Below are 19,252 nucleotides of genomic sequence, written 5' to 3' on the forward strand. Positions count from 1 at the left end.
GGGTACAGCTGACTTAAAAGAATGCCTGTACGGAAATAGCCGTTATTTTAAATGATTGTATGATTTCAATCATGTTGGTTCAAACTGTTGCCATATGTTAACACTTAATACATAAAGTGTAATTATATCTTTAATTAATACATTTAAAATATATATATTTATTCAAATTCTGAGCAAGAAACGAAAGGGACCCTTCGGTGATACCCTTACGTAATACTGAACGTTGACAGGGCGGGTGGAGTTTCTGGTGATGCAGACCACAAAGGTGCACGTTACCGTTGCCCTCGCAAGGTCGTGTCGTGTTCGCAGCGCTGGTGTGGAGGTCCCTTATTCTGGGCAAAGATGATGTCCGTGTCCGCTCGTGCCGGGGCTCTCTCCCCGTACTTGCAGGCGACAAAACAGACAGTTAAAATCCTCCGGTCCCTTCCTGCCAAGGGCTTGTTGCCTTCTGCCGGTAAGGACGAACGATGGTGAAGTTTGCAGTTATACTTAATATACTAACTTCATACTGATTAATTAATACGTTCATTTGAACAATGTGTACATTTGATTTATCTTTACTGTAACCAACGCTATTGCGAATAACCTGCTCTGACTGTGTTGTAACTGACATCTGAAACCTGATATAAGGTCAATATATGGTTAAAAAGTCGTACGTATATACATATAGATGAGAAGAGATGTAAACACTAACTTAAGGTGATGGCATCGATCTTACTGTGTGACCCTGTAGGTATTTGTGTTTTGCCAATACAGGTGAAAGGTCTTCTTGGGTTAAATATGACGTGTATTACTGGTTATTGTGCAGAATAAGAAAGAATCTTCCACAGATAGTAGTCATGATTATTCAGTTTGAGTTTTCTTACCTCCAATCTAACAATGCTAGGGTTAGGGTTAGGGTTTAGTCAGTTACATGATAGACACAAGAAAAAGATCCACTTGTTACAGCTCATCAAATATTTGCTGGTTTTCAGTGATGGCAACCTGAATATCTCCAGGTTTGGACTGTTTTTCGGACAAAACAAGCAATTGTTTGTATCGGCTATACTGACAGTATCAATGATTTTTAGATCTAGACCTGATCAGATCAGATGTGTTATATTGTGGAGACAATGAAATCGGGACAATATAAAATAAAAATGGTCACTCTGGTTTCAGTAATCTATCAAAATGAATGCTTAGGGATACAATATATGAATTAGTATCGATTTCACTTTTAAATTTCATTCTAATCATGATCAAATAATTTAGTCTATTTCTGATCATTAGTAGATCTACTATTAATGTAGCCTTAGATAGGACACAGTGTGACAGAGAAGCATGTTTTTTTTTGTAAGATACTAAAACATATTTAATCTGTTTCTTTTCCAGCTCCCGGGGGGAGCCGCCTTGCCCACACAGATATCAAGATTCCTGACTTCACAGACTACCGCCGCCCCGAGGTTACGGACCCCAACAAGTCCTCCCAGGAGAGCAGTGAGGCAAGAAGGTCCTTCTCTTAACTCGTCACTGGGGCGACCACTGTGGTTGGTGTGTATGCAGCCAAGACAGTGGTCACCCAGTTTGTCTCCTCAATGAGCGCCTCAGCAGATTTCCTGGCCTTATCCCAGATCGAGATCAAGCTCAGTGACATCCCCGAAGGCTAAAACATGACCTTCAAGTGGAGAGGCAAGCCTCTGTTTGTCCGTCACCACACAGATAAGGAAATCGCAATAGAGGACGGTGTGAATATCGCAGAGCTTCGTGACCCACAGCATGACAAGGGTAGAGTGATTAACCCCAGCTGGGTCATCGTCCTCGGTGTGTGCACCCATCTGGGTTGTGTGCCCATCGCCAACGCCGGAGGCTAAGGAGGCTACTACTGTCCGTGTCATGGCTCCCACTATGACGCTTCAGGAAGAATAAGAAAGGGACCTGCTCCTCTGAACCTGGAGGTTCCCTTCTATGAGTTTGTTGATGAGGACACAGTCGTAGTGGGATGAATACTGTAGGGCTGCAACAACAAATCGATAAAATCGATAAAAATCGATTATCAAAAGTGTTGGCAACGAATTTCATTATCGATTCATTGTGTCGCGCGATTATTACGGCGGGCAATAAGTCGCGGAGAAGAAAACAAAGAGCGCAGCAACTGGCCGGCCAGCGTTTCTGAGATTGGAGTGAGACACAAGAAAAGCTGAGGTTGTGATGTTCTCGAAAATAGAAGATCTTTGACAAGTCGAGTCTTGGCCAATCAGCGTCTTCATGTTCCTCAAACTTGTTTTTAATGGAAGCTAGTCAGCTTGCTATTGCGTTAGCTAACATGTTTGGTTGTGTATTGTCGTTAAAGTTACGTTATGTTTATGTTCCGTTACAGTTCAGTCTTGCTTGTAAAAAAACGTAACGTGATGAAACATGCCGTCACCCCCCCGGTCTGGTTCAGTTCACGCTGTCACTCGTTAACGTTAAACCGGCACACCGGCGGATCTGGCTGCCGTTTTTTTAATTTTTTTACTCAAAGTAGAATGAACGTAGTTGGGCTTAGCCAACAATGTGACGTTGTGGTCATAAGAGACCCAGAATGAAAGAGTTTAAGGAAGAGGACGCTCTATATGGAGCAGTACAGCTTCCCTCTGTCCCAGTATTTCATACATATTGATAAAGCAGGGTATGTAAATGCAGCCTCTGGAGGGATCAATTACAGTAAAAAGGGCTCACATTTGGCAGATGTAAAGCATAGATGTGTATGTTTTTAGTGTTAGTCCATTTTGCTGTTTTAATTAACAGCTCAGGGATGTTCAAGGAGCAACCTGTTTGTGCACTTTCTGAAGATGTTTTGCACTGTCACTTCTGTTTTTGAATAAAGGGTTGGAAATGAACGCTTTTTTGATAAAAAACATTTTTTTTATCCGATTAATCGAAAAAATAATCAACCGATTAATCGATTATTAAAATAATCGTTAGTTGCAGTCCTAGAATACTGGACTTCTGTCTCAGTAATATGTACTTTTTAAATGGCTCCGTGTGAGAGTTGAGTGACATAACATGTGTGTATTTAATATTAAAGACATATTTCCAACTCTATGATTGAGTGTCTTACTGGTAAAAAATCATGTTGTTGTTTTTCTTCAATTGTCCTGCATCATTTTGCTTGATGTCGTTGATTCATTGAAATTGTATATTGGCATTTGTCTTTTTTCTCTATATATTTATTTCATTCTACACTACATTTAGTATTTTGCAAATAGCATTATGTAACACGTAAAGTTTCAAAGAATGAATTTAAAGAGTACTTCACAGAAAAATAGAACAAATGTCCGAGAACATTTGAAGGCAGGAAATGTTCAAATCAAGAGAATAACGAAATGAAGGGCTTAACAAATCCACAACTGCAACAGTTAATACATCTCTTAGTTTGAGACCAGGACTGGGTGGAGCGATTCACCTGTCAATAGACTGGGGAGGAGCTTAAAGAAGGGGCGGGTCCAACCCTTTGCTGCTGCACCAAACCTGATATATTCGCCCAATCCCAATCTCCCCCCTAAACCCTCAAACCCTGAACCCTCAGGGATTTACTGAAGTCACCTGCTAAGTGGTTGAGTGTGAGAGGCTGTGAGGTCTTGAACTGGTGTAAATATGAATGGGACGGCACTTTGCTGCAACATATCACGTGATGACATAAAAAAAATATTGTTTACGATTGTGTATTTATTTTATACTTTTTATTCACTGATTTGAACGTCTTCCTCATGAGATGAGAAGTCATTTTGAATGATCTATTTACTTGTTTTTGTCAAAACGAAATGTTTGATGAATGTAACAAAAATATAATATATATAATTTCTGCTTGCATTCCTCTGATTTCATGTGTTTGTATGTTCCATCTTTAATCCCTAATGTTGTAGTGTAAAGGTATTGGTATCGGGCTGAGCGCCCACGTGCCTCTTTGTTTACCTTTTTTATTTATTTTTACGTCTCCATGCTTCTGAGTGTTTGATGTCGCATTGCTAGGAATTCTGGGTAATTCCCTTGAGCAAAGTGGGCATCTAATGCTGACTTATGTAAAGGGTTCATAAAGAGCTCAAAATGTCTGCCAGAGAGCCCTCAAGCACTTGACGATGTGACAGTGGGACACCCTTAAACCCTCACGGAGTGCGCCTCAAAGTCTGCGAGTCCGTAAAGGTAGAGATTGGGATTGGGCCACAATCTCCACCTTTATGGGCTCACGGACTTTGAGGCGTTATCTTCTGTCCAGCCGCTTGAAGCCACGCTCAGCTCCAGCATTGGTCTCCAGTTCACGTTTCGATTGAAAGTCCAGTTTTGAGATTTTGTTTTTGCTTGGGTCAACTAATAATCTTCCATTTCGGCGGAAGAGCAAGAAGAGCGGGAGAACAAGCATGAACCCGACCCGCGGACTCCCCCTTCATGGAGGTAGAGGTACTGTTGGCCTCCCCTCTGCTTTGTCGCTGCAGTTTTGTCAGATCAGCAAGAATAAATAGGTTCTACACGTATGTGAAATACACAACCTATTATAGGGAAAGAAAGGAGGTATAATAAAAGTGTCTACAAACATTGAAGTGGTGACAAACAATGAGAAAAGCAAAAGGCATGCGCTCAACCCAGTTTGTGAGGGATTGAGCAATCTGAGGTGAAACACTCGTCGCTGCCTTTTGCATATTCTTATTATCAGATTATAATCTGCATATAAACCATAACAACATAAAGGGATATGAGACACACATATACTACACACATTGTAATTGGGATAACTATTACATTCAGCATGTTTGAAACAATGAGACAGTTTAGTAGTAGTTTCACTTTCAAATTCCTTCTTTCATTTCTATTCCAACCTCGTTAATAAAGTAATACTTTGTACTGGGTTGTTTAGGTTGTTAATGAAGTAATACTTTGAACCGGGTTCTTTAAATCGTCTGCATGACGCAACACTGTAAGAAGAAGATGCGCTTTTTTGTAGTCCATCTTCAAAACATTGTAGTTTCAGCGCTGCAGACCGACGTCACTAACATCCGCCTGCCGTCGCGTCATAACTACGTGGTTAGTGACAGTGGAGTGGCTTTCGCCACATCAGCGAGATAATTGGCTCTTAGATTTGACAGTAAACACCATGTGTTGTAGAAAATTCTTATTTTATGTTTAGTTGTAATACTTAACGCTTGATTGTTGACCATTAGTCTCAGGTTTAATCTGAAAATATATCGTGTGGTTGATAATAATAAAGCTTATTTATACAACACACATCAAAATGAGTAGTAATGTACTTCACAGGCAGAATAAAGGATGCTGCTACATGCACATGTCTACATAAATATATAGTTACAAACACATGAATCTGAACGAGGTCTGTAAACTACAAGTAGCCTACAGATTGGAACTAACAGGAAGTAACCGTTTCTGTAACTTCCTGTGTAATATTTGAAGTCAGCTGAGAACTGTCAGACTTGACCACAGTTTTTGTCAACGCCCCCTGCTGCTGCCGCGTGCTCTCGTCCAGAATCCAGGCGAGGCGCAGTTCTTTCCAGATCCTGATGAAGAAACTTAAAAGATTGGTTGTTTAAAACAAGTGGATGCAAATTTTTTAAAAACAAAACAAACATCACTCATTAAATGGTTGAATGACTCTTGGATCCTTCTGTTTAATGTGCGCATCAGCTAGAAGCTCTATTGTCCGGTCAACCATATTCTCTCTAATCTGACTATTAAATATTAATCCAATTTTTGTTTAGATTGTAAAGTCTCCGGTAGCTTTCTGTTTTTCAGGTGGTGGCACCTGTTTCATGGTTCCCTAAAGTTGAGCTGTCAAACACATGAACCAGAGGAGCAGAATGGTTAGGATACAATTATAGTATGATCAAGAAAAGCCTCTGGCAATTTGTGAACAGATTCTGTTAAACAACTGGAAGGAACTATAAATCGAGATCAAGAAGTTGTTGGTTTGTGACTCCAAAGAATCCTAGATTGCTTCTTCCAAGGACCCTTGTTTTCTTTTAATGAATTTGTGTCAGACAAGATGACAATTTTATAATCGCAATAACAGCAGCAAAGAGTGTAAAGTAGTACTGAACAATAATTATTGATTTGCAGGTGGATTTAATCCTGACGATTAAAGTGTTCTATGCAAAACTGCATGAACCAATGAAATACAAAAACATTTGTTTCCATTGATTAAATAATTTAAATACAATATACTGTGCACAGATGCTGTCACTTAAATGACCATCAAATCCAACTATTTGAAACTGTACAGTTGGCGCTCATTCAGTGCATACTCTTTTGTATTTGAATATTGAAATCAGTGTAGTTAAACCATGATTAACAGTGCCATTAATGAATGAATAATTATTTCATCTGATGAGTGTATTTATAGTAAATGAATCCAGTTATACAGCTGTTTTCACAATATTCATACTACGCAGTATAACCTGTAACCAGGACTGGCGTCTGTGCAAATTTACAATTCGTGATTTCACATTTGATAAAGTCTCCAGCGTCATAAAAACAGTTCACATTCTTTTCAAAGACTCCGTCCTTCTGGGCACGTGCGCCCCTGAGTCGGGGTATCCCAGTCTTTCCACAGAGACTAATCCACGTAGTGCACATCTGCCTGGAGCTCCTTGGAGATGTACCCGAGAAGGGTCGCTGTAAGCTGCTGCTTCAGGGTGGCGTTGCCCATCACCAGAGCAGTTAGCTGAGCCAAATCTGTCCACTGAATGTCCCCCAGGACCGCCATAAGACCACCATAGAGCTTCTGTTGCTGCTGAGGACTGAGCTCCATGATGATCTGAGGCAGCGGTCTGAATTGTCCACTGGTCAGCCAGCAGCCCAGGAGGCCTCCGACAGCACCGCCTACAGGGGAAGAGGTTCAAACGTGTGAAATCATGAATGTACGCAAACACATATACATACATATATATATATATATATATATATATATATATATATATATATATATATATATATATATATATATATGAATGAGTAGGAGAACCTATTGCATTTCTTTTCACTTACCGACTGCGATACCAAGGGGTCCCCCAACTAACCCTCCAGCGAAGGCCAGACCGCCCGCTGCTGCGGCTCCCTTCCCCGAGCCTTTCACTGTGGTCTGGATTTGCTGATTGGCAGATATCTCACAACACAGCTTCATGACATCGTCAATTCGACCCATACTGTGGATTAGATTTGTAATTTTAAGAGACATGACAGAAATTATAACTGTAATCCACAATGTACAATATCACATTAGACACTGACATGCACTCTCCTGCATTCATTGAATATTATGGCATAAAGTGCTTTTCTAATGCAATCATCTACAGATACCAGTGTGGTAGCTCTGATTGCATCAGAAAGCATCACCAGCCAAAGGTTGACGTTTCAAGGTGTAGCATCTGTATCCCCAGTCAACTAAATAACAGTCTGCTGGCAAAGCGCGCTGTAATAACAACAGGAAACAATAATAACGTACCTTGCTGTGTCATGAAATCCTCATCGATACTTGTAACGGTTATTTTATATCTCTATTATTAATATATCAACTTTGCTCACTGGCCAGCCGGCTCCTCCTGATTTCTGAGCTTGCGTGACTATGAGCGCAATGCCTGATGGGAACAACACGAATGATGCGTTCAGGGACCTTCAACGAATGCAGGATTCCCTGTGTTTTTGGTCAGAAAATTACCAGTATGTTCTGTTGGTCAACCAAGAGATTAGTTTGAACCTGTTTTTGATCACGTGACAGTAAATCACTGAAAATGCCCATCACATACTAACAGAGTTTTAAAAGCTTGATAATTAGGAGGCTTACAAAGGGTGTACTATTTGCCTCGTTTAGATTAGCAAAACCTTAAATTGATAATGAGTATTCACTTGTCAAATATATTGGATTAATGTGCAATTTGTGACTGAAATCACACACCCCTTAAAGTCGTCTTGATTTGTTGAGCAGGGAATTTTCAAATTCACACATTAATGAATATATGGTTCCTATGCCAAATATAAGAGATAATTGTGAATTTTTTGTAAACATTATTTTTAAGGGACTCATTTTAGGAGACTAATATTTAAGGGACTCGTATTAGTAGTGCATGTAATGCAAGAAGCATGTAGTGCAAGAAATGGGAGCATGTTTAAATGCTCCCATTTCTTGCACTCTGTTTATTGTTTAATGTTGTGCACCACCCGCCATGACAAATTCCTTGTATGTGGAAAACAAACATGGCAATAAATAGTTCTGATTAGGAATGTTTGCTTTAGCGATTGTAACTGGTAAAAGTTATATTTCGGACAGCAATTAAAGGCAACACAAACGGCCAATGAGCGTCCAACAAGAAGGGGGCTGAACCCATGGGTGGTTTATTTTCTGATACCAAACTTGTTTACTGACCTATCTGAGCTAATTCATCTCTGAGGATAGCTATGTGAGCTATTATCGGGATGTGTGTGTGTCTAAATATCATCTGTAACTGCGATGTCCGTGCAGCTAAAGACAGATCCACCTTGCCAAAGGCGAGGAAACCCACTGCCACTTTTCTAAGAGAACTCGCTGACATTGTTTTCAACGTGTTACTGTTACTGTGTGTTGGTCAGTGCTGCAGGATTTCAGCTCGCTACAGTATGTCGACTGTTTACATTTGTGCAAGATCCACATTTACCCAGAGTACACCGGGAGACCCAGAGGAGCAGCAGCGTCAAGATAGCTTCATACGGCTGAGAAACGGAAATGTCAACTTTCCGTCTTCAAAATAAAACGGGACTGAAGGAGGAGAGCAAATGTTGTTGTTTACTGCGTTTCTTTTCTTTGAATGTTTTCACTTAATGCTACTATGTTGTAAACTGATTTGCAGCGCTGCATAATAACAATTAGCCCACAAACATGTGATCAAATCATAAAAAACTGCATATTGTTATAGATTAAAATACCCAAGAGTGTATTAATGAATTTAGATCAGCTCCACCTTGACAAACTAGACAATATACAATTGAAATGTGGCTTATAATGTAAATACATAATACATTAAGGATGGAATGCAACAATATGCTGGACAATACAATGCAACATAAAATACAGCAATAACACTGACCATTGTGTATGCTGAGTATTTAAAATTAATTATTTATTTTTTGGTTCATTTTGCTGACAAAATCAGCATGTTTTACTCAAGTCTTGGGGCTCATTTAGGCCCCAGGGTCCCCATGCTGTTACTTGACTAAAACGTTGAATTCAGAATATTGTGATATATGTGATATTGTGTGGTATTTTACCAATGAAATGACAGGTTTATCTCTGTTTATCCAGGGTGTTTCCGTACATCCCTGTGTGTGCTTTTTAAAATTATTTTATCACACTGAAACGACGAAGGGCTCTTTTATTTTGAATATCCTCACCGGAAGTGTCGTCGGTGTTACTTGTGTCTTGACAGCCGACCGAGGTACATGTCGCAGCGAGTGTGACGAGGAATATCTGCTCAATCTTTGGATATTAAAACCGTGGATATTTTTGGAAATCATGCAAACATCTTGAAATGAGAGTGTGAAATGGTATCACTTCCGAGAGTGAGGATAACTACCACTGCCCCGTTGATGAATACGAGCAGAACGGGTCCCAGGAAGAGCTGCGGCTGCATTCATAAACACTTCTTTAGGACTCACAGCAACCCCTGAGCTTTGTTTTGGGGTCACAAAAACAACACACATCCCTGTTGTGCACGTGTGTTGAACATGGCTGAAAAAGGTAACATGAACATAGAGCATCTCGGCGGAGTTGTCAGGCTCCGAGAGGAACACCAGAAGGTAATTTCACCAGTTTTGCTGCCTATCTGACGTCGTTAGCCAAAGCACAGATCTCTGCTGGCCACGCGGTGGACCGACACGGCTCTCTGGACCACGGGTGGATCTACTAAAGTGTTTTTTCACGTTAGATATAGACGCTCGTGCACTAACTGCACTAACCCATGTGTCACAGTAGTAAGTTGTGAGTGTGTTGTTTTGACTGTCCGTTTTCTAGAAGCTTCCCCTCTTGCAGCCGCTCACATGTTCAAGTTCTTGTTACGCAAATGTTGCAGGAGGTGTGTTCATGTCGCCTCCGCACTAATAGTTTCACTTTATGCTTTTTATGAACTGTCGACCAGCTAACTGCTCTCTAACGGTAGATAGTACATGATCAGACGAGCCTGTTCAGACAGGAAGTCCCACAGTCACAATACGATCAGCACGACACTGAGAAACTTTAGCGAGCAACAAACTAAGGAAACTTTCGGTTTCCAATCACTGTAAATGTCCCCGTGTTTCACACAGTGAAGGCGCTGTTTATGCAGACTGTCCTGACCATTTGAATGTAGTCCTGACAGCTGTGTTTGTCTCTTGCTTCCGTTGTCTGGTTGTGTATTGTTGTTTTTGTCTGCCTGATTCTCCCACTTGTATGTGCATAAGTTGTGTGTGTTTGCACTTTTAGTATTTGCATTACCAGTGAAAATGCGGATCAGAAATGTTTAGGAATTGGGAAATCTGTTCGTGGCAATAATCGCAGTTGCTATTTTTGTTTAGTTTACCATAACTCCTTCAGGCTATTTCAACCTTGACACAAGACAGTAAGTTGCACAGATGTGATTCGTATTGACATTATCTGTCCTAAAAACAGGTGGTGAAAGACTGTGAAAGTCGGATTCTGCACTGGTAAGCATTAAGAAAGCACCATGTACTATTTCAACAGTTGCATAGTGAGCATTCTTTAGGTTTGTTTGCTCCCTTTTTAGTACACTATACAACATATCAAGGTCACACGGAGTAGCAAAAAGCAGCTGGTCAAAGTACAGGTACTCATATCTTGTTTCCCTTCGCGATATTAGAATATAAGGCTCAAGTCCCATTCTGCACCCATAAAATGTTGTTTTCAAAGGTCACAGCCAAACCTTCTATGGCTCTGCACTTGATTGTCTCTCAATTAAAATGTTTAATTATTGTCTTTCACCCAAAAAAAAAAAAAAAAAAAAATTGAGCTTCCGTCATCCACTAATTTCGTTCTGTGAAGTTTATGTTTCGTGGAGACACAGTTGGCATAGCTCCATGTTAGAACTGCATAATTCATTGTCTAATAATTCATTAATTATTAATCAAGCAGGATTCTGTGCAATCCTTTGCCTTTTTAGAGTGAAGTCTCCTGTCAAAGTCAACAAATTAGACTCACTGTGACCAATCAGAGGCATTTGTTTCAAGTGTACCGTAATTAGCCAGTTTATTCCTCATTCACAAACACACATTTGCAGTCACAAGGAGGAGCGTTTCCAGGACACCCACACAGTAGTTTGAGTTTTTCTGTCTGATGGACTGCCACTGGACCAAAAGGCAGTTTTCCACATTTGTAGACCATTATAGTTGTATAAAAGTTGTATTCCCTGGAAATACACTCTGCTGAGGTTAAAGTTGAGGTAGAAAACTCAATGTACCAACAGGCTTTGTAGAAAAATCACAGGACTTAATGACAACTTTACCAATGGCGTTGTTATATTTAGGTGTTCTGGTTCACCATTACAGCGAGCCAACATGCGCAATACCAGGATCCTGTCATTAATTCATATATATTTTCATCTGCGCTTTTGCTAGTGTGACACGTAAAAAAAAGTCTTCATTAAAATAGGTTAATATGAATAATAAAGGTGGTCAGTTTTCCTACCCAAACAGTGTGCAACACAGGAGAGTGAGGGAGATGTCAAACAAAGCACAGTGTGTACACACACACACACAGCCACAGGAAAAGATCTAATCAGGTCGAGTAAGTGGAAACACCTGCGCAAGTGGACCACGACTGTATGTAAGGGCTTCACTATTGTGTAACTTCATCACAGTAAATTCATTTTTATGGAGTGCAAGGAGTGTGTGTAGCCATCAGTAGTCTTACAGTTATTTAATGGCAGTAAAGCAGTTAGGTTTAAGGAACGACTGCATCAGCAATGAAACCGCTTCCAAAACATCTCCATGTTGAGTGACACAGTCACAAGTATCATTGCAATCCCAATTGAGCAGCCTTGCTGTCAGGGACACCCACACAGGTGATTTCACTTATTTGGCTGATTGGAGCTCAGGACTGTGTGCTTGACGTCTCTCTGACTCTCCTGTCGTGTTTTGTTGGACCTGCTACAAAGGGACAAAGTTTGGGGTTTGTCCCCCTCGTCTCTAAACTCTGCACTTGTGCAACACATCTGCAGTCTGTGACATCGCAGGGAGAGCGCTCTCGATCAAACCCAGTGGGTGAAACGAGTAGAAAAAGTGTGTGTGTTGAAAATGTGGGACGTCCTCACTCTTTGTTGTACATTTATGTCAAATATACAAGCACTTAAAGACACCAACTTCCATTCAAAATTCCTATTAAAACACTGTATCAAGTAAAACACCTTTACATGTTCTCCTATTCCTACTGCTGTAGCTCTGCTCATTAGGTCACCTAAGTAAATGTTTTGTCTTTGACTATATGATAAGTTATATTTATGATTGAGGTTTGAGTTTACAGGTTATGCTGGACTATTTCAACAAATAGAGCCAACTAAGGAAAATGTACGAGAGTCAATTCAGTTTATTTTGTATAGCCCAACATCACAAATACAAATTTGCCTCGGAGGGCTTTACAATCTGTTCACATAACATCCCTGTCCCGGGACCTCACATCGGATCAGGAAATAGAGGAGATAAAGACAATAAGGGCTTTTAGACACGCATTGCTTTCATCTGGCTACAACACACTTTTGTTTATCCTGCAAAGACACTTTCATAACCTCCAGATCGGTTACATTTACAAACTGGTGTGGTGACAGAAAGTAGGCTCAAAACCAAAATTTACACATTTAGAGTAAGTAAGTATTTCTGTTGCCTTTATCTTCCTAGACCATCATAGTAGAGCGTTAGCTGCTTTTTGTCAATCTGTTGTTGTGATTTTCTCTGAAGCTTTACATTGTCCAGTGGCAAATGGATACAAATAAATAGCAGCGACATATTGAGGCCTCTTGGGTTGAAGTCTCCCATCTCCCCTGAAGGGGGAAACAGGCACTTCCTCATTACGCCACAGCTGTTGCTTGCTTCCCATTGTTCTGTTTTAATATCCCGAAATAAACCAGGCGAACCTATTTGGATAAGAGTGGCTTCATAGGAGATCTGCGGCTTCAAAGAAAGAAAGAAAAAAACATTAATTTGAATAGTTGTTGGCCTAGCATCATTATAAATACATGCTTTTGCAGGAAGAAGGTGTCGGGTGACTATGAGGCCCTGAATGACCGCCTTAAAACTCTTCCAGATCAGCTGTCTTATGACATTATGGTAAGTGCTGACCTTGTTAAAAATGCACAGGGAAACACGCCATCACTCAACTTGAGCATTGGGGGGTAGTTTTAAGATTAATGCCTTTTGCAAATGGCAAGTTTGTTATTTAGAGTCAGTGGGTGTTTATTTCTGCTTTTCTCCTACTTTTCATGTCCACATTTTGCCACCTGCTTTATTAACCGTTTCTCTTTCCTTCGGCTCTTTTCCCCCCCATCCTCTGTGCTATAAACAGGTGCCCTTTGGCCCTTTGGCCTTCATGCCTGGGAAGCTGGTGCACACAAACGAGGTCACGGCGTTGCTCGGCGACAACTGGTTCGCCAAGTGTTCGACCAAGCAGGCTCAGAAAATCGTCGATCACCGGCTGAAATGTGAGTCTCCTTTTGAAAAAGATTGCTTTCTGCCTCTCCCTCAAGTTCACTTTAAACGTTGTTTAAAGTGAACCTAAGCGTTCAACACTACTCTTCTTCATCCAGCAGAGGGTGTCGCTGCATCATTTGTCTGAAGAATCACTTGAGTGACACAACTTACTTTCAGCTGAGCCGTTATTTACCATAGGATTTCTGGACAACATTTTGAGATACTTGTAGAATTGTGTCTCTTTTAATGATATGTTTATTGAACTGTAATTAACTGCTCTGAAATCGTGGCGCATCCATTATTTTTTTATATGTCCGCGGGGTACTTTATTTCACATTTAGTTTAAGGGTTGCAAGCTGCAAGGCACGTTTGAAGCTTTCCTTCGCCGTGCCGCCCTTGTGCTAATATGCTGCATTGTCAATGCCTCTGTTGTAAATCTTGTAATCTCAATGCATATGTTTTCCTCTGCTGTGGTCGAATCTAGTCCCGTACATGCAGCATTATTGTTTGATTGAGTGCGAGACCACATATTTATTCTTACTTGAGTTATGCACGGCCATGTTTCCCCCGCTGCTCGTTCTAGGTCTGAAAATCTCATATCAAGTCAAATGGGCCCAAGTAACGATGTCTGATGTGAACATTATTAGTGTTTAGTGAAGCAGAAACATGCTGCCACGGCCCATCCCGTCCTCCTATCTCCTGACCCGGCCCACCCCGCTATTACAGAGCTAAGTGCTGTAATACAAACATAGCTGGCTGAAATGTGTCAGACAGCGGCTGAGTTGTCAGGCCTTCTGTGTTTGACCTTTCCTCACTTCCAGTTGATGCACTGACTGGAGGGGCTCCCAATCTCCATGGAAACAAGGGCCCTCTGCTGCTATTAGTAAAAGGGCTTAATTGTTGTCAAGATTTAATGATCCGGAGTAGTATTCAGGGCAGAAGATATTATGAACTGTTTGTGTCATCATTTTTCAATTTTTTTTTCTCCCCCCCCCCCCCCCAACTTGTTTGGAATTTTAACTCTTTAGCAGCCGGTTGCCATTGTTATATTAAATGTTTAATTTGAATCCATTAGCCTGCAGCCAGTTTGTGCTTTTGGTTTTGTCAGTCTGCTTCCAACTCTGACTGTACATTTTAATGATAATGTACCTGTTTCTTCCTGCAGATGTGAAGTGTGAACTCAATGATCTTTCAAAGACGGTGAAAAACTTTGAAGCCAGAGTTGGGCTTGTGAAGGATTTGGAAACCATCTCATCCGTATGTTGCACTACTACAAGTCATCTCGTAGACAAAATATTGCACAAGACATAAATGGGGGCAAATGTACTGACTTTGCTTCTTCTTTAGAATAAAGGAGGCTATGTTGACATTAGAGAAGACACCGGAAACACTGACTTTGTTGTCACTAAAGGTATCTTTCTCCGCTTTTTTTTATGCCCTCATTTCTTTTACGCATCTTGCATTAAGAAAAAACAGAGAAAGCTTCTAAACAAACTCAGATTGACATTTAGGCTAAAAAAAAATTCTGTCCCCCCCATCTTGCCTGATTTAACAGGAAAGCAAAGAAAAGCTCACAAACCAAATTCTAAGCCCAAATTGGATGCCGTGTTGGATCTAAAAGAGGAGGCAGAGGAGACTGAAGGAGAGAGCAGAGATGGAGGAAGCGGAAAAGGAACCACAACTGAAGAGGAGTTGTGGGCTCGATTGGATGAACTTGAAAAACTGGAGGAGCTACAGGATGACCAGGACAGGTAGATGAACACACTGAGGCTGTTTTACTTGTAACTTTAATAATTGCACATTTTCTAACCTCGGGCAAAATGAAAATGTCTCTTGGAAAATGTTTTTCTACAGATTATCTTATAATGCGGACATGAATGGTGAGGACACGTCGTCCATTTCCTCAGAAGAGGAGAAGGAGGAAGACGATGAAGCTCCTGAAAATGGACTCGGTCTGAAACCGAGCTGGACCTCCGTGCCTCACAGCAAAGAGCCACCGAGTTCAGACACAAAAGTAGAAGACGACGACGACGACGAAGAGGAAGGCGGCTGTTTGCCGACCATCTTTTTCTCGCACACAACTGAACCCAAGAAGGTCCGAACAGTAACATGTTCAAGATAATTATTTTCTTTTCCTTCAGCAGTTTAATTCAGTTTGTGGTGACATTCATTTGACCTTTTGCCTCGGTCTTCTGCTTCAGGTGAGGATAAACACGGGGAAAAACACCATGTTGAAGTTCAGTGAAAGGAAAGAGCAGAAGGGGAAAAAGAAAAACGGACACAGTAACGGACACTCCCATCACGAACTTCACAAAATCACAACACCAGCGGACATTTACAGGTGAAAACAACACTCAATTCAAACATATCACTATATAAAAAACGTAACGTGGCCTGTTTTAATGAGGTTGCTGTCCTCTGATTGGTGAAACCCCTCTGCCGTCTTTGCCAGGTTGTTCGTTGACGTGAAAAACGGGGAGCCCGTCCCCAGGAAGTCCATCCTGAAATCCCGCAGCCGAGAGAACAGTGTGTGCAGCGACACGAGCGAGAGCAGCGCGGCGGACTTCGAAGAGCGCCGGATGATTGGACGCAGCTTCAGCCACGACGACAACACGCACAGCGACACAAGCGACGGCATTACGGAGGAGGAGAGTCCCACGGCAGGCCCACTGCACCCCGCCAGCCGATTCGAGGTAAGCGACACATGGCCGTCTCTCTAGTTGTAGCTCTCGCTTTCTATTTTGAACCCTCAGTCAGGTTTCTTTGCATAGTCTTTAATCTCAGTTACAGTGTGAAGGCAATATGCCTATATTATGAAGCGCTTTATGAAAATTGCACCTTCGAGCGTCGGATCCCTTAATGAGAACATAACAAAACTCCCACAGAAGCCTCTTTAAGTTAAAATGGGAGCTGCACGCGGTTGAACAATCATTAAATGTTTGTCACAAGAGGCAATATGAACTAGGAAGCCCAGCATGAAAACAGTATAAACCCTTTAGTGACCCTCAACCTTCAGCCATCAGTCATGTAATTCTACATTACCGCTGGTTTTCTGACTATGAAATCTCTCCTCCAGGCCTTTTCAGGCACAGTAGTAGAAAAGGACCCGATGCCGTCCGCTGGCCCCCATCTGACCATCGCTCCACCCGCTCTGCCGACCATACTGGAGAGGAAGCAGGAGGAGGTGGCGCCCGACGTCGCCCCGCCCCAGCAAGCCCCGAAACGGGTGTCGAAGTTTAAAGCTGCCAGGTTGCAGCAGAAGTGACTGGTAACGAGCAAATATCTTCATTTCACATTGAGTTCTTGTTGGTTTGGTTTTTTTTAAAGCCTTTGTTTCTTTTCTACAATGGGTGAAATGCACAAACCCTGCTCTCCTCTTTTTTCTTCCACGCTTCTCTCGCTTCTATCCATACAGGGTTTCATTCACGTCATTGACTTTTAAGTAAATGTACATTACCCTTGTAGCCAGCGGTAACCTTCTGTGTAACACTGCTTCTTAACAAGCTCCAAACACTAGTAAATGCAGTCTCTTTTGCGTCCACTCCTGCGGTCTAAATGGCACTTAACGATTTGTCCATCTCTCTGTGGGCCTTGTTTAAACCGATTGCAGTCTGTCAAATGTTTTAACCTGTCTTCTGCTTTTCTGTTGATCAAATCTATTGCCAGTTTAGGTAAGACTCTGGGCTACATTTAGGACCAGTCGCCTTGTTTTATTCCCTTTTCCAAGTATTGATCATTAAACAGAATCAGGTGCCCGCTAGCTATCGTTTTACCTTCTCTAACCCTGCCTAATGAATGTATGTATTCCATTGGGACAAGCTTTATGTAAAGACAAAAAAAGAATATTGATGTAAACTAAAATAAAAATAAAAGATTTTGGCTACAAGTCTTGTTCTGTCTTTCTTTCTTGAAAGAAAATATCTCAATCTGTGTCTCTCTTCCATTTGTACTCTTGCTGATGCGCCATTAGTCAGTATGTTAATATGAGTTTGTAAAGACGATCTATTTCTAACACTGCATAGTAATGGTGTGTAATAGTAACACATTGTTGCTCCTGATACCTAGTGAAAATTGTTTTGGTCTTTTAAACGGCTATTGCAGACACTGACTGAGCTAATATGGTCTCTTATGAATGACTGTTACTTCTTGTGAATTTCCTGCTGTGCATTAACATTTGAAGAGCTAAGTAAAGAACCATCCTTGCGCCATTTTGCAGCCAAACTTTGTAAGAGAGCAATAACATTTCATCAAAGCTGGATAGCAAACTGAATGCAAAATGCCTGTTCCAGTTAGCAAAAGTCTAATCAAAATGCAGCCTTAATGAGAGAGAGGGAATTTCCAAACCAACCACTCGAATAACAAATCAGGTTTAGCATGGGGCCGAAAAACCAAATGTTACTGTTGAGGACCAGAAGGAAGTCTGATGAGAAGCAACAGTGCGTGGTTTCCCTCAGTTACATCCTGGATGTAAAACTAATGCATGATGGGAAGTATTCAGAGAACAAAATAAGAACGTTCCATCTGGGTTCAAACTCCTACTTCAGTAAAAGTACATTAGTAATAACAGTAACATAAATAAAGTGAACTCTCTCTCTCTTTCTGTGTATATATGTGTGTGTGTGTGTGTGTGTGTGTGTGTGTGTTTCATGTCAAATATAAATCTGAAAAGTAACTAAAGCTGTCAAATAAATGAAGCGGAGTTAAAAAGTTGGACAACACTTGTTTATGTTTATTACTTTGTGGTCATATTATATTGGTATGATTATGATAATGATTGTATTTAAATCTAAACACATGTGTTCCACTTATTCATTATTGCAAGTTTTAATTTGACTTTTTTTTTTTTTAAAGATACATTTATATAGTTAAGTAAGTATTCTTTGTTTCTGGCAGCTGAATGTTTTGTATGTTTTGTTGGAGTTTAGGAGATTCATGTTTCATAGCAAGGGGAATATTTTTCTGAAACAGTGAACTTGAAAATCACTCCGGACTGAGTCGTGTTGTTTGATGTGATTTAGATTTTCAGCGGGGCAACTCATACACACCACTTCATCTCCCCCACAAGCTGCTTTAATTAAAGCTGCGGCTTGTGAGTTGAAAGGCTATCACTCCCCTTTTAGTTAAATGGTGGGAGTGCAGGTCTCCGATAAGAAGCTTTTAAACGGGTCCTGAGGTGACTCTGCCCCACTCCTTCCCTCCTCCCCTTCATCAGGATTATTTCTCCAATATGAAAATCCAGGTAGCATGAGACAGATTAGCCAATGCTTAACATACTAGAGTTGTATTGGTGAGACACGGATCAATGGACTTATGTAGGTTAAGCTGTGAAGGTATATGTTGGAACAGCAGAACTACATTACAAAAAAATCTACTCGCTATGTAATGGGCTGGAAACACAAGATCTACATTTCAGGGATTACGAGGGATTTTAAGAGTTCTGTGATGAAGGAGTCAAGCATATTGTTGTCCAGACAGGTGCTCGGGCCTGAGAGGAGGAGAGGAAGAGTTGCACTTAGCTGCACGTCAGAGGAATGGATTAAACAACATATCAGCTGCACTGCTATTTGAAGGTGCGATACTAAAGAGT

General features: G+C 41.0%; 2 protein-coding genes and 1 pseudogene across 3 annotated transcripts; 2 read left to right on the forward strand and 1 right to left on the reverse strand.

Moving 5' to 3' along the window:
* The first annotated feature begins 342 nt into the window (after positions 1-342).
* On the forward strand, positions 343-1,982 carry LOC306741427 (cytochrome b-c1 complex subunit Rieske, mitochondrial-like; annotated as a pseudogene). Its single transcript has 2 exons — positions 343-454; positions 1,372-1,982. The product of its transcript is annotated as a cytochrome b-c1 complex subunit Rieske, mitochondrial-like (transcript).
* A 4,110-nt stretch (positions 1,983-6,092) lies between these two features.
* Positions 6,093-7,573, reverse strand: LOC306741262 (protein C19orf12 homolog). The gene is made up of 3 exons (XM_079223533.1): positions 7,469-7,573; positions 7,012-7,169; positions 6,093-6,846 (listed from the first exon to the last, which is right to left on the reverse strand). Exons 2-3 carry the CDS (start codon positions 7,166-7,168, stop codon positions 6,581-6,583), a joined length of 423 nt encoding a protein of 140 aa, XP_079079659.1. The 5' UTR covers position 7,169; positions 7,469-7,573; the 3' UTR covers positions 6,093-6,580.
* Positions 7,574-9,451: 1,878 nt separating this feature from the next.
* On the forward strand, positions 9,452-17,515 carry uri1 (URI1 prefoldin like chaperone). Its single transcript, XM_079223083.1, has 11 exons — positions 9,452-9,792; positions 10,640-10,674; positions 13,227-13,305; positions 13,541-13,676; positions 14,831-14,922; positions 15,013-15,076; positions 15,221-15,416; positions 15,520-15,760; positions 15,867-16,006; positions 16,118-16,358; positions 16,742-17,515. The coding sequence occupies exons 1-11, from the start codon at positions 9,721-9,723 to the stop codon at positions 16,928-16,930; spliced, it is 1,485 nt and encodes a 494-aa protein (XP_079079209.1). The 5' UTR covers positions 9,452-9,720; the 3' UTR covers positions 16,931-17,515.
* Positions 17,516-19,252: the final 1,737 nt, after the last annotated feature.

This window comes from Taurulus bubalis, assembly GCF_910589615.1.
Source record: "Taurulus bubalis genome assembly, chromosome: 9".
Taxonomy (NCBI): domain Eukaryota; kingdom Metazoa; phylum Chordata; class Actinopteri; order Perciformes; family Cottidae; genus Taurulus; species Taurulus bubalis.

Coding starts and splice junctions, on each gene's coding strand:
- LOC306741262 (XM_079223533.1), bottom strand. CDS start 7,168: ATGGGTCGAATTGACGATGTCATGAAGCTGTGTTGTGAGATATCTGCC. Junction 6,847..7,011: donor ACCCCTTGGTATCGCAGTCG/GTAAGTGAAAAG, acceptor CTTCCCCTGTAG/GCGGTGCTGTCGGAGGCCTC.
- uri1 (XM_079223083.1), top strand. CDS start 9,721: ATGGCTGAAAAAGGTAACATGAACATAGAGCATCTCGGCGGAGTTGTC. Junction 9,793..10,639: donor TCCGAGAGGAACACCAGAAG/GTAATTTCACCA, acceptor TCCTAAAAACAG/GTGGTGAAAGACTGTGAAAG. Junction 13,677..14,830: donor CGTCGATCACCGGCTGAAAT/GTGAGTCTCCTT, acceptor TTCTTCCTGCAG/ATGTGAAGTGTGAACTCAAT.